General features: G+C 58.7%; 1 protein-coding gene across 5 annotated transcripts in view; it reads left to right on the plus strand.

Annotated features, from left to right (window-relative positions):
• The window catches only part of KIF1A (kinesin family member 1A), a 92,288-nt gene that overhangs the window by 16,171 nt on the left and 61,171 nt on the right, over window positions 1-14,946 (plus strand). For all 5 annotated transcript variants that reach the window (XM_082396470.1, XM_082396471.1, XM_082396472.1 and 2 more), the window contains exons 2-3: window positions 6,958-7,125; window positions 14,388-14,464. In XM_082396470.1, the coding sequence (XP_082252596.1) occupies window positions 7,020-7,125; window positions 14,388-14,464 (183 nt within the window). In that variant the 5' untranslated portion in view covers window positions 6,958-7,019. The remainder of the gene's footprint in view (window positions 1-6,957; window positions 7,126-14,387; window positions 14,465-14,946) is intronic.

Genomic DNA, 14,946 nt, shown 5'->3' on the forward strand with positions numbered 1-14,946 from the left:
ATAGCCCTGTCTCTTTTCATGCCTTGTGAGTTTTGATTAGTCTCAGATGTTGCCTCTGAATGCATATTCGAGGCTCCAGATGGCTCAGATTTTCTCTTCCAGGCAGATGGAGTGAAGGTCATCCCTCATTCAGTCAGAGACCAAGCTGAGTCAGGGCTGGCTGCAGTTTGATAAGGTGTAGCCTACGTGTGGTTCTGCCCTGCTTTTAGATTCTGTGCCTTTCAGGGCTTTCAAATAAGACCCTGGCGTGATTGCTGTGGCCCCTCCTCCCAGTGGACCCTGAACTCTAACCTCTGACTCCTTGGCACCTGAGACCGTGGAAGACTTCTCTTTGATTTCCAGAGGCTTCTACTTGAGTTTTAAACTTCCGCCCCTCATGCCCTCGGAGTTTGGCAGATGTCTTAAGGGGAGAACTGACCATTTGTTCAGCTTAAGTCTCTGCTTCTTTCTCCTGGGATCTTGACCTCTCAAGTTTTGTTTTTCTCGACCAAAAAGCTCTGCAGGTTCTCCATCCCTCAGCAATGGCTTTCTGCCTGGGAAAACTCTAGATTCCCAGCCTCGAGCCCGTGACCAGAATGCAAAACACTCAGGGAGAAAGTGCTGGGGAAAGTCCTCCCCTGCCCCGGTAGCCCCATCTCTGGAATCTTGGCCTGCCTGTCTGCGTGGCTTCTGTAGCTCTTAGACCTTCAAACAGATTTAAAAATTGTATGCAGCTCCTCTAGTTGTGCACAGAGGGGAGGGAGCAACCCTCTGCCGCCAGCCTTTCTGCCATCTGGACGCACAAGTCCTCCTTTGTTTTTCATGCTTGGTGTCAATGCAGAGTTTCTATCCAGAGCCATAAGCAGAGTCTCCTATATGTTCTTGTAACACATTCCAAGATAAAGTTCTAGCTCGATTTTTCAACATGGGATAGCCAATTGTCCGATACCAATCTTACCCAATCCCTGCAATGCTGCTTTATCATCTGTTGGATTTGTCTGTGTGTGTGTTTGTCTGTCTGTCTGTGGCCAAGCTTCATCTTTTCCATTGATCTCTCTGTTCTGGTGTCACTACTAGACTTTGTAAATTATTGTAGCTTTAGAGTAAATATGATAGCTGGTAGGGGATGCGCCCCTCTTTGTTCTTATTTTTCAAAACTCTCTTCCAAATACTTGCCAAATTCCACTGAAAATCCTGTTGGAATATTTTGCTTATTGGAATTGCGCTGAATTAATATAGCTAAATCTGAGGAGAACTGAAAATTTTGCAATGTCAAATTGAACATCTTTCATAAATATTTTCTTCGTTTCTAATTATTACCTATTTCGGCACTTGGGAATCACGTATTCAAAGGATACGGCCTTTATTTTTAAGACATACGGCCTGTTGCTAAAGGCTTGCTGGAAACCTCACCCCAGTTTGCGTTCTCACCAAGAATTCCTGACCTTGTTCCTGCTCTTCCCACTCCAGCCAGAATGGCCTAAGGCTTTTCTCAGTTTCGAAAGGGCAGAGATTTTCCCGCATAAGGAAACATGGATGCTCAGAGAGGTACATCCTCCACCCCACCCTGGATGGTCATTCATGGATGTAAGAAGGTGAAACAGTGTTGGAGAAAACATTCATGGTGTGTAGATGAGGGCGCATTCGTGACTGTGAGGGGCTGTGGGGTGGAGCTGGGTATGATTCCAGCCCCTGAATTCTGCCCCCACCCACCTGGGCTTTTGCTCGTGTCCTGAACCCGTTGGCCCTCAGTCGTTGGCTGGTCTGGCACTTCCCTCTCTCCCTGTGGCCTCTGGAAGAGCTGTGTTGCTTGAGGGGACGGTCCTGCTCCGCGCCAGCCTGCTCTGGGGAGTTCTTGGGAGCCTAGGAGCTGGCCCTGGGACTTTACAGCATTGACCTCAGCCCTGGCCATGTCCTCCCCCATCTGTAGAGAGAGGGGCCCCAGGGTCTCTGCAGGCCCCTCCTGCTCTTGGTCCTGGGGTCCATGCACAGAGGTCCCTGCCCCATTCTAGAAGGGGGTCTTTTGGCCAGATTCTCCTGAGGGTGTCAATTACAGGCAGGGAGACTGAGGCAGAAGATTCCCTGTTCAGAAGGGGAGATGTCATGGAACCTCAGTGTGGGAGAGTCTCCCCCCAGCCTCTGCTCTACTTGGGTGCCTCTGGTGACAGGGGGCTCACCACTTAACCGGCATCCAAGTTCATTTTAGACAGCAGTAGGGGGAAGCCCCGAGAGCTCCTGGCTGAATTCTGTTTCCTGTGACCAACAGCTCTCTGCCCTGAGCCTGTCCCCCTCCCTGTTCCCAGGAGCCCCTCCTGAGCCCCGAGTCCCCGTGGGTGAGCAGCTGTGGCATTGGCCGGTGCCCTGCAGCCCTGGGGAAGGCAGCGTCACAGTTTGCAGAGGCTGCAGACATTCCCCAGAGGCCCAGGACCCCAGAGGCGAAATCACTTTGGGACCAACCTCCTCAACCCTGTCATTTTGCAGATGGGTAAACCGAGGCCCAAGGGCTGAGTCACACAGCTGAGATAAAGGCAGGACCAGGACTGGTCCCCTGACCCCAGGCTTGCACCCGAGTCTCTGTGACACGGTTTGCTCCCCTCAAGGTGACCTGGGTGTGGTCTCAGGACTCGGACCCCGGGATCTGGCGTGAGTTAGGACAGGGGGATGTTGTGTAGACTTCTGTCCCATTGGTTAGGGCTGTCTGCCCTATCCTTTTGGTTTGCTGAATAAATCATCCCTTTTCCTGATGGCTTGGAGACCATATCAAGTTGTGGCCGCCAGCTAGACCCCAGGGGGACGGTGCGCATGGACATTCTACGGTAAACGTCCTTGACACGTTGGTGATTTAAAGGCCTGGCTGTGCCAAGGTCATGTTTCCCTTCACAGAGAGCCCGTCTGGTCACTGCCCCTTGTCGCAGGGGAGGGCACGTGCTCTGGGTCTCAGGCGGGGCTGGACGGCTGGGCTGGGGCTCAGGAGAGGGAGTCACAGGGCGGTTCCGGGCCCGGCTGAGCCCCTGTGGGACTGGCCCCATGTGGTCCCTCACAGCCCTCAGCCCGGGGCTGCCTGACCCTCTTCCTTCTGTGCCACGGAGGCTGCCTGGGCCACGGCCGTTGGGTACCGGCCTTTCTTGGGAGTCGCTGTGGCCCTGCCTGGGGCGGGGGCACCGTCGGGGCTCGAGGTGCTCAGGGAGGAGTGGAAACAGCTCTGCAGAGGCCGAGCCTCAGGACACACAGGACGGTGTTTTTCTGTGGACACGAGGGCTTGAGGAGCGCTCTGATCCAAGGACGCTAAAACCTTCCCTTGATAGGCAAGGCCCCGCAGTGGCCCCGCGGGGACAGGAGCCTGAACGCAGGAAGGGGCCTCTCAGCAGACCCCACCCAGCTGTGTGGTTCCGGGCTGCGGGCCGCCTGCAGGGCAGGGCGGGCTCAGCCTGCTGGGTCACGGGTTGTAGGTCGGCCGTGGCCGCTCAGGCAACATATCACCTGGTCTTCAGCAGCGGCAGCTTTGGTGGAAACAAGATTTTCTTTTACTTTTTTTTTTTTAATTTTTATTTTATATTGGAGTATAGCCGATTAACAGTGTTGTGATAGTTTCATGTGCACATGGACCCAGCCATACATATACATGTATCCATTCTCCCCCAGACTCCCCTCCATCCAGGCTGCCACATAACATTGAGCAGAGTTTCCTGTGCTCTACAGTAGGTCCTTCTTGGTCATCCGGAAACAAGATTTTCCAAGCCTTTTCGATTCCCATGGATTTTACCTTTCTGCCAGGTGAGGGTTGAGGCTCTGTGTGCCCCCGCGTTATGGACTGTCCCCTGTGCCTGTGACTGGGCTGGGCTGCTGCCCACGGGGACACTCAGCCCCCGTGTGTCCTTGCCTTGGAGCCACGGGTGGCACCTCGCCACGCCTCCCCTCCCCCTGGCCCTCCTGGGCCCCTCAGGCCGCTGCCCCTGGACATACCCCTGCCCTGATCTTGACACGTGAGGGGGTGGACCACTGCCCGCTGTACTGGGTGGAGCTTACTGTCCTTGCTGGACTCCGGGGCCCGCCTGGAGCCGGCTGGGAGAGGCGGGTGCCCTGTGCTCCAGGCCCTGCCCCAAGGCGGGAGGAGGGCTGCCACCTAGGCCTGCCCCTCTCCCCAGGGTTCCCTCTCCTGGGAGTCCAGGAGCTGCCCCACGCGTAGGGTAGGCAGGTGGATGCCCAGGGGCCACCCCTCTAAAGGGGAGGATGGGGTGTCATGTGGGCACCCCCTTGCCCGATGCAGGCCTTGCTGCCTGAGTCCCCACTTCCTTGGCCTGGATACCCCCCTGCTCCACCCCAGGGAAACCAACCCCCTCCTGCCCTGCCCGCCCTCCCGGCTCATCCGAGTCTCGTGGGCACTGCTCTGTCCATTCATCTTGGGCCCGTGGGCTTCCAGCCCAGGGAGGGACAGTCCTCTCGAGCCGGCACAGACCTGGCCTGGAGCCTGCCCGGGGCCTGCGTCCTCGGGGTGGGGGGGTGCCTCCTCCGTGTGAGTGTGACCTTCAAGTGGACGTGAGGGTCAGCTTCACATTCACCCCCGGGTGGTGGCCAAGCAGGCCCAGGGAGTGGCAGCCGCGTGCAGAGGCTCACTCCGTGGTGGCCGACAGCGGCCGCGCCCTCGCCCTCCTTCCTCAGGCATTTGCCCCGAGCCTGGCCGCACCGTGGGTTCCCCCTTGGCTTTTCCCTTTTGTTTGTTCTTAAAGTTTTGCCAAAGTAACATATGGAGACGTGGCATCGAGGTCCGTCAGGGCTGCGAGTCTCCCCGGGAGAAGCAGCCCCGCCCGGGCCTCACCCTCCCCAGTCCATTTTTGGTTTTCTCTGATCCGTTTAGATCCCACTGGGACAGAGTCAGCTTTTCTGCCCCATCGCACTGCTAACGACCCCGCCACATGCAACACCTCTCCCGGTCTTCCTGCTGTGTTTCCTGTGTGTTGATGTTTTGTGTTTACACCAGCAGAACGAGTGAGCATTCTTTCCTGCTGCTCTCAGGAGTGCACTCTGCTTGTATTTTCTTTCTTTGAAGAACATTGTATCAGGAATAAGTGATGACATAATGCCTGGGGTCATCACTGATCTCTCCTCAAACCCTCTGACGGATGCTTCTCCACGTGGGGAGACCACCTCCCGCCTCGCAGCCCGGTCTTCTCCCCGGCTGGTTCCCCTCCATTGCCCCCCAATGAGGGGCGTCCCCCCCTCGAGGCAGCCCCAGGGTCCTGCTGGGACCCCTTCACCATCCTCCGGGCTGGGCCCGCACCCATGTCTGCCCCACCAGCTACCTGCTTGGAGCTCAGGTTCTAGCCTCCTGCACAGTCTTCCTGGGTCTTCCTCTCACCCTCCCTCCCGGTTGTGGTGTGGCTGAGCTCAGAGTTCTAGGCTGAAAGTCGCCGTTCCTCCGCAATTTGAAAGTGTTTCTTCATCTGGTATCCATGAGATGCTGATGGCCATTCTGAGTCTCCATCCTTTCTCTCTGGAAGCTTCTGGAATCGTCCCTTTAGCCCTGAGGTTCTGAAATTTCACAGTTTGCTGTGGTTTCTGACTTTTTATAGCAGGTGGGGTAGGTAGACCCTTTGAATTTGGAAACTCATGACTGGCTGTGCTGGGAAGTTTTCTTGAATTATTTCTTTAATAGTTTCTTTTCATTGATCCCCAAGTTTTATTTCTCTCCTCACACAGAAAATTACTTAATTGTATTTCCAACCTTTTAATTTACTTTTGAAGGTTCTGTTTTCATAGTCTTAATTTCCAAGGACTCTTTCTTATTCATTAAATGGTCCTTTTAAAAAAAGCATCCTTCACTTGCTCATGGGTGAGTAAATTTTCTTTCTGAGGATATTAATTACAAGGTATTTAAACATTTTTTTCCTTCTCTTCCTGCTTTGTCTCTTTCTGTTGTGTTCCTTTTCTATTTGTTTTAGTCTCTGTATTGCTTGCTAGAGGGTGTGGTCCTGTTCAGTTTCCCCAGCAGAGAACCCTGCCCTCTTCCCTGGCAGCCAGCAGGTGGGGGCCCTGCAGCAGGAGGAGGAGGCTGGGGTCCCACTACTGGGCATCTTCACTGGGCTTTTCACACCCACCTTCAGCTGGTCCTCAGAACTCCAGGCTGGACGGAGCCTCACTCTCCCAGAGGGTAGCCTCTGGCCTCCTGCCTGATGGTGGCATGGGGCAGGGGGCAGGTCCTGGATGTTCACTAGGTGGGGTAGGTGGTCTCGGGGTCTTCATTACTCTGCTGGGGCTGCCGTAACAAAGTACCGCAGACTGAGGGCTTAGACAACAGAAATGTATCGTCTCACAGTGTGGAGGCTGGAAGTCCCAGGTCTGCAGGGTGGTTCCCTCCGAGGCCATGGGGGAGAACCACTGCCTGCCTCTCTCCTGCCTTTCGGCAGTTTACCCCCAGTCCTTGGCTTGTAGACCTCTGTCTTTGTCTTCACGTGGTACTCTCCCTGTGCGCATCTCCTTTTATAAGGACACTGGCCACCCTGGGCAGGGCCCACCTCACTCCAGTGGGACCTCATCTTAACCAGCTACAGTGCCAGGACCCTGTCTCCAAATAAGGTCACGTTCTGAGGTCCCGGGGTTTAGGACTCAGCATGTGAATTTCAAGGGATACAATTTAACCCATGACATGGCCTGACACTCCCTCTGCTAACTTTCCACAAACACACGTTTTCAGTCCCACACAGCCTCTGACCTTCAGAGGCACCTGGAGTCTTTCCGGGTCCCAGAGAGCGAATTGGCTATTTCCTGTTAGGTTCCAGCTTTCCTAGGCTCCTCTCATCCGGTTGGCTTTCTTTCCCAAAACTCGTGGCATTTCTCACCTGCAGCTGCCCTGCTCTGTTCCCCTTCCTTGCGGACTGGTTATCCGAGCAGGTGTCATTTAGCCCCTGTCATTGCCAGCCAGAAACATCTGTTCTGCCTTTTTGGATATTGTTTCTAACTCACGTCTCCCTTTTTCCCAAGGTGTCTCCTGTGCCTGCTGGGGCTCCTGCCGCTACTAGGAGTGACCCACAAAGGCCGCAGAGATGGCTGGGGCCTCGGTGAAGGTGGCGGTGCGTGTCCGCCCCTTCAATTCCCGAGAAATGAGCCGCGACTCCAAGTGCATCATCCAGATGTCCGGAAGCACCACCAGTGAGTATTGCGATGGGATTGCCGTTGCTGCTGGTCCCTCGGGGCCATGGCTCCTGGGCCTCCCGGCCCTGGCTCCCTCCTTGTCCACCCCGGGTGCTGGTTTCCTGGGACTGCGGTAACAAATGACCACAAACTGGGTGGCTTAAAACAACAGAAATTTATCCTCTCACAGTTGTAGAGGCCAGAGTTCAAAACCAAGGTGTTGACAGGGCCACACTCCTCTGGAGGAAGATCCTTCCTGCCTCTTGTGGCTTCCAGTTGCGGCCGCCAGCTTGGCCTGCAGCTGCATCACCCCAATCTCTGCTCTGTCGTCACGTGGCTTCTTCCCTGAATGTCTGTGTCTTTGTGTGGCCTGATAAGGACACTGACCATTGGGCATACCCTAATCCAGTATGACCTCATTTCAACAACTGATTACATCTTCAAAGACCCTGTTTCTTACATTCTGAGGTTCGGGGTAGACAGGAATTTTGGCGGAGGCCACTTTTCAACCCAGGGCACAAGGTTCCTGATTTCTTGTCTTGTTTCAGCTGCTTTTTACTTTGTCTGCTCTTTTGTTTTGTTTCTAATTGTAAGTCATCTCAAGCCTTGCTGAGAAGTAGGAGGCCTGGGGTCAACAGGATGAACAAGGAGTAGTAAGAGACAGAATGGCAATTTCGAGAAGGTCCGAAGGACAGGCATGGCCTCCAGGGCCGCTCTAGCGCACAGGACCTGGCTGCCGGGGCAGAAGGGACTTGGCCCCGAGCCTCCCCTTGCTCTTTCTGGTGCCGCAGACTTTGTCCTGAGTTGGGACACGTTTGCAGAAGAGTGGACAGAGCCCAGTGTGCAGCTCAGGGAGTTCTCAGCAGCACCCCGCTGCTGAGAACAGAGCGATGCGGCACCCGGAAGCCCCCCTCCCCGGCCCCACCCACCCACCCTTACCCGCAAAGGGAGCCAGCATCCTTGCTTCTAACACTGTAGGTTAGAGGGCTTGTTTGGGGTCCCCTGGAAGTCAAACCAGTGTTTGGGTCATCTCCTGCTGGTCAAGAGCCCACCTCCACGCTTGGTGACTTAGAGCAAGAATTCGCCGTCCTCTCTCCCAGCTGTGGGGTTGGCGGGGCTCAGCCGGGAGGTTTGCACTTAGAGCTGCTGCCGTCACCGCAGGCTCCGGTGGTGTGAGCCGCACCGAGCGGACCTCGGGGTGTAGGAGGAGGATAGGCCTCGCCCGCACCTGAGTAACGCCACCCCTTCTGTTATCTGCCAGGTTGGAGGGAGGGGCTGCCCCAGGGGAAGGGCGCTCAGCGCTGATGGCGGCTGCCTCCCTAGGCCTGTTGAGGGGCTGAGGCTTCGGGCGTGGCTGGGGGTCTCTGCAGGAGCCCCTGGGGCAGGTTGTGGAGGCCCCACTCAGAGCCTGTGGGGGTCTGTTGGGCATATCTGGGGGCTCACAGTGACTCTTGTGAATGGTGCTGCCTCGGCTTGGTCCCGGAAGCAGAACTGAGATGAGGATTTGGGTGCCGAGGGCTTATGTGGGAGGTGGTCCCTGGATGCACTGCGGGGGTGCAGAAGCCGCGAGGGGCCGTCGGCGAGCAGGTGGCCGCCACGGGCAGCAGGGGCTCAGCTCGCTGGGACCCTCTGAATACAGAGTGCACCTCTGGGGTGTCCGCCCCAGGAGGCTGGGGGTCTTGTTCAGCTGCTGCCCAACGCGGGCGGAGGGTCCGTCCAGGTCCTGGCTTTCTTGTATCTCCAGCCTGGCCCCCTCGAGGCTGGAGAAAGTGCTCAGGAGGTGTGACTCAAGCCTTAAGGTGGGAAGCCAGGGGCTGTGACCCCGGGCGGGAACGTGACCCTGAGTGGGAACGTGACCCTGGGTGGGCAGGGGGCATCCGCACGAGGAGCTGATAGGGTTGGCCACGTCACTGTTGGGTGACCCAGGACATCAGGAATGGCTGTGAGAATCGCCGTCCATGCTGGGCCAGGCCCCAGCGGCACAGTCGCCACCTTAGACAGTAGCTGGGGGTCTCGGCTTGAGGGGCTCACAGGTGACCAAACCCTACGGGAGCCTGTAGAATGGACAGAAAGAACAAAGGATCAGAGGCAGACCCCGTGTCTCCCCTGGGACTTGGGGGCGGCCCAGAACAGGGTGGGGCTCATGTCACGGAAGCAAAACAGCTGGAGGTGACGGTGGGCTGCACTCAGGGGGGCTTGTACCCCGCCTGGGGCCTGAGGGACAGAGAGAGACAGAGAGAGACAGAGACAGAGAGAGACAGAGAGACAGAGATACAGAGAGAGATATAGAGACAGAGACAGAGACAGAGAGAGACAGAGACAGAGAGAGACAGAGATAGAGACAGAGAGAGATAGAGACAGAGAGAGACAGAGACAGAGATACAGAGAGAGATATAGAGACAGAGAGACAGACAGACAGACAGACAGACAGAGACAGAAACAGAGACAGAGATACAGAGAGATATAGAGACAGAGAGAGACAGAGACAGAGAGAGAGACAGAGATAGAGACAGAGACAGACAGAGATAGAGGCAGAGATACAGAGAGAGATAGAGACAGACAGAGAGAGACAGAGAGAGATATAGAGAGAGAGACAGAGACAGAGAGACAGAGAGAGAAACAGAGATAGAGATAGGGACAGAAAGAGATAGAGAGAGAGACAGAAAAACAGAGAGACAGAGACAGAGAGAGACAGAGACAGAAAGACAGAGACTGAAAGACAGAGAGAGACAGAGACAAAGAGAGACAGACAGAGACAGACAGACACAGAGAGAGAGGCAGCCCTCAGCACAGGGAAGCCTGCCTGAGGAGTGGCGTCGGAGGGCAGGGTGAGCTTTATTCCTGGAGGTCCTGGGACAGGGGCTAGGGCAGGGCAGGCGGCTCCAGAGCCGACCTGAGGCAGATGCTCATAGGAGCTGGGTTTGGGCAGCAGCTCGTGGCCGTTTTGTCCGGGTGGGAGATGATCTGGCCAGCCCGGCCAGCGGGGGTGGTGACATACTCCTTGAATCTCAAAACGAGGGGCACAGCAGGAGACCCCAGTTCTCTGAACATGCCACCTGGACTCTCCACTGGGACACAGAAATTAGAAACACTTAAAAGTCAATTTAAATTCTTATCCTGTAATCATGGCCTGGATAACAGCACTCTTCATCTGAAACACAGCAAATCTAGCAATTCTGTGAGCCAACCAAATTGTACGTGACGTGTGCTTCTGTCCCTACAGCGGGGACCCTATTTCCAAATAAGGTCACAGTGTGAGGTTCCAGGGGACACTGTTCAACCCAGGACAGTGCCTGGAGGGGAGGGACCCGCCCAAAGCCACAGGGTGACGCCTTCAGGGCCGGGCCGCCAGCCTTCCTCCTGGACCCTGGCAAGCTGGGCCCGGTGTGTGCTTTCAGGGAATGGACCACCATCCTGGAAGGTCCACCGGGATCCGCCTGACCAGCAGCCCCCGTGCGGTCTCAACACTTAACCCATCCGAGAAGTCGGCCCCATTTGCCATCACTCTTCTAGAATGATCTGGGCTCCAAATACAGTGAGATTGGGCCTGGGAGTCCACAGAAGGGAGCTTGGTTTTGCCAGGAGGTGGTGACGCGGTGCAGGCCTTTCTAATAGAGGAATGGCTCTGCACACGTGTCAAAGGAGGGACCCTGGGGGCCAGCGGAGTCCTCGTCGGCAGCCTCGGCCGAGGGTGCTGGGGGCCTGCCGTCACTGGCTGGCCCCAGGCCAGGATGCCCCTGGCGCTCCCTGCCTTGAGCTGCCTCTCCCCGGGGGTCACCCGTGAGAGTCGCAGCGGGCTCTCCACTTGCAGGGTTAGGGTTAGGGTTAGGGTTAGGGCTGCCTGAGCCCCTCAGGGCTGAGGACGCTCCCACGGCCCAGGTGGGGAAACGAGGCTTGGTGGGGTCAGGTCAGCACATGTCACCACACGGGAGGAGAAGGTGGGGGTCCCTCCACGTCCACGTCTCACACATCACTGAGCTCCAGCCTGCGCCAGGCTCCACTGCTGGCATCGGGCCCCGGGGAGCAGGACAGAGGCTCTCACTGCCCTGGGGGTGACGTTCCAGTGGGGACACGGAGATGGAACTAGACGGGCTGGTGACAAGGGCCACCGATCGCAGTCAGGCAGGCAGTGACGGGCGTGGGGGGCCTTGCTGGGGGCACGGGGGCCCTGCCAGGGGCGTGGAGCATGGGAGCCAAGCCAGGTCAGTGGGAGGAGCCGTGCCATTCTCCGAGAGCCCCCACTGACGGTTCATGAGGACTGGCACGTACCCCGTGTTGGGAGAACGTCCCCGAAACTCCTGACACTGATGTCTTGGTCTCCATTTTAGCGAGGCCCCTCACTTGCTCTCTTACACACACACACACACACACACACGCACCCCTGTTCGCCGGTTTCCGTGGTGTCAGTGCTCTCCCCATGGACAGTTGCAAGCTACGCAGGGTTTAACCACAGAGCCGTGGAATTCCTCAGAGCTGGGCCACGGCGCCCGGAAGGAGCGGGCACGGCACACGGCTGTGGGGCTTCAGACCCTGAGAACACGGCTTCCCTTGCTTAGCGCCGTCCCTGCTGTGCCCGCCCCCCATGCAAGCTGGCCCCTCACAGCTGTCGCCTTTGTCCCTGTGTGCTCCTGCAGCAGGGGCGGAGGGCACGGAACCCCCCACTCAACAAGCCCGCGGTCCCGCCCCCCTCCTCAAACCCATGGGAGGAAGCGACCCGAGAGCTGCGCGGGAAGCCCCTCCCCACCCAATCGCCTCAGTGCTGACGGGGGGCTGCCCGTCCAGCCCTAGTCCAGGCAGGCCGCCCTGGTGAGGGCTCAGAGGCGTCGGTGGAGAGCAGGCCTGGGGTGGACCCTGGGGAGGGCCGTCCCCTCTGGAGCGCAGAACCCCATCTGTGATGACGGAGACACCACAGGACCCCCGCAGGACACCTGGGGGTCAGGACCAGGGCGGGAGTCAGAGCCGCACCAGGGGACCCCACCCAAGGGGGAGGGGGCAGGTGACAGCAGTTCCCGCGGGCCAGAGCAGCTCTGCCCAGTGGTCCCCACGTCGGGCTCTCCTCGTGGCCCACTCCGCATTCACTGACCCTCGCAGCCGGCTGTCCCCTGCCCACCCAGTGTTCCTTGAGCATATCCGTGCCCCGTCCCTGGTGGGGGGGGTCCTCAGGGAGCTCCCGGTCCACACAGGGTATACAGCAGACGCCCCGGCACCAGGACACAGTCAGAGCAAGGTCAGCGCCGGGGGGCAGGTGTCGCAGCCGGCAAGCGAGAGCCGCTGGGTGGGGTGGGGGGAGGAGGTGGACGGAGGTGGGGCACTGGTGGGCGCTGGGGGCCCTGCCCAGGCTGCGTGCGCTCAGGAGACGCTGTGATTGTTGTTTCCATGGCGCCGGCATTACCGCGCTTGGGTTCTGGCAGCCGCATCCCCAGGCCCAGCAGGAGTTGAAACCGGGATGGCTAAGTCTCCTCTCAGCCTCACTCCCAGAGCCAGCATGGACGTGACCCCCTCTCGGCTCCAAAGAAAGGGCTGTGATGGTCAGTCACCTGCTCCCTCCTGCCGGCCTCCTGAGGGTGCCGGGTCATCTCCCAGAACCCCTCAAGCCTGGGGTCTGGGACCCAGAGCCAGTCAGCTCCTGCCCGCCAAGCCGTGGCCCGGGGCAGCTGCCGAGTGGGGCGAGGCCAGTGGGGGTCCCAGCGTCCCAGGGCTCCGGAGCAGAGCACCGTGGACGGGACGGCTTAGACGGCAGTTCCCGAGGCTGTTAAGTCCCCGATCCGGGTGTCACCGGGTTGGTGCCTTCTGAGGTCCAGAGGGAGAATCCATTCCCTGCCTCTCTCCAGCCTCTAGTGGTTTTCTGGCAATGCCTGGCGTCCCGTGGCTTGTAGAAGCACCATCCCAGTCTCCCCTCCCCCTCACATGGCCTTCACCCTATGTGTGTGTCTGCGTCAAATTTCCCCTTTTATGAGACACCAGTCATGTTGGATTAGGGCCCACCTGACTCCAGGGTAACCTCATCCTTACCAGCTACGTCTGCAAGTATGTAAATAAGGTCACATTCTGAGGTCCTGGGGGTTAGGACTCAACATGTGAATTCTGAGGGGATATAATTCAACCTGCAACAGGGCCAGGGCTTGTTCTCTTGGTGTGAGTTACAGGTCACCCTGGACACGCGCTGGTGGGGAAGGGTGGGGGTGTCCTGGAGTCCAGAGAGGCGAGGCCCCCAGCCCACTGCAGCTGAGGAAAGCCAATCCAAGGGGTGGGCAGACATGTCCTTCATCTCCAAGTAGGTGGGGGGAATGTGGTCCTCAGATGGGATGAGGTGGGGCAGTGGCCTGGAGCCCTCTCCCACCAGGACGGCCCACGTTCCTGGTGGAGGTGAAAACCCCCGGCCAGGTGGGCCCTCGGGGGTCCTCGGGGTCCTCTATCAACACAGACATCGAGGGTTCAGACAGTGTCCCAGAGGGCAGCCTGGTGGGCGCGGGGGCCGCAGCCCCTTCTGCCCAGCCACCGAAGACCCGCCGCCTGCTGAGCCCGGGCCTCGGGGAGCCGAGACCTGTCCAGGGCCTGGGAAACATGGGGTGCTTCAGCCCTGCCTGGGGGGCTCCCGGGGCACTCGGCAGGCCCGGCAGCCTGTGCCGGCGGCATTGCTCCTCCTTCGATGAACCGATGTTTCGTGAGCACTGCCTCCCGCCAGGCCAGGTGCAGCTGCTGGAGGAGGGGGATGGGGTGGGGGAGGACGTGAGCAGAGGACAGTCCCACAGCCCCTGAGAGCAACCTGGATGGGACCTGCAGGTGCCTCGGCAGGAGGAGGAATATGTGTGGTGTCCCTGCGGGGGGACAGCCAGCACGCCCCGGACACGGATGAGCACGTGGGCGTGATGGGGCCCCAAAGCAGCAGGGACACGGCTGTGACTGTGCTGCGCCTCCTAGCACTTGCATGCAGAGCAGACAAGGCAGACCTGGGCTGGTGGGGCGAGCAGGGTGTGGACCCGAGAGGTGGGATGGGCCAGGGGCTCGAGGTCTGACCCAGTGCCTGCACCACGGGACCGCTCTGGGCTGCCTTGGTGGGGGGCGGGGGGAGGTCAGACAGAGGAGGGGGCAGAGATGGCTCGTCTGCCGGGAAACAGGGCCCTTGTCCCTGCCCATTGGCAGGGGGGCTGGCTTTGTCGGGGCCAAGGCCTCTGAGGACCCCACCTCACTGCCCTGGGGTCCCTCTTGGGCGGGCACATCCAGGGTCAGCCTGTCCCTGCAGCACAGCGCTGAACACCTTGCCTGTCCCCTCCCCGCAGCCATCGTTAACCCCAAACAGCCCAAGGAGATGCCCAAGAGCTTCAGCTTCGACTATTCCTACTGGTCACACACCTCGGTAAGCCCAGGGCTGGGGGTCCAGATGGGTGGGCTGCTGCCGTGTGGATGCCAGCTCAACCCTGCTCGCTGTGCGGCCCTCAGCCAATCCCTTGACCTCTCTGAGCCAATGGGGCGAGGGACCACCCTGCTCCTCTGCAGGGCTGATTGGGAGGTGGGGGCACAGGTGTGAGGCCTGTGGGGAGGGGCCTGCTTTCCTAAGTCGCCTTGTGTGTGGAAGGTCACCTTGAGCCGTGACACACACTGTGCCCAGCTGCGGCAGGGACCAAGGGGCCATCAGCCCACTGTGGACAGTTTCCCAGGGTCCTAGCCGTACAATCATTTGCCTGCCAGCATCTCCTGTTCCCCAGACACCCCAAGCTCGGTGTCCGAAGCTGAAGCTGCCCACCTGGCGCCAGCCCCTGCACGCCCTCCACCTCCCCCAGGAGCCTGGGAGACCCCCGGACTTTGTGCCTCCACATCCCCCATCTGGTCTACACCAGT

Source organism: Balaenoptera borealis (assembly GCF_965194805.1).
Source record: "Balaenoptera borealis genome assembly, chromosome: 6".
Lineage (NCBI taxonomy): Eukaryota > Metazoa > Chordata > Mammalia > Artiodactyla > Balaenopteridae > Balaenoptera > Balaenoptera borealis.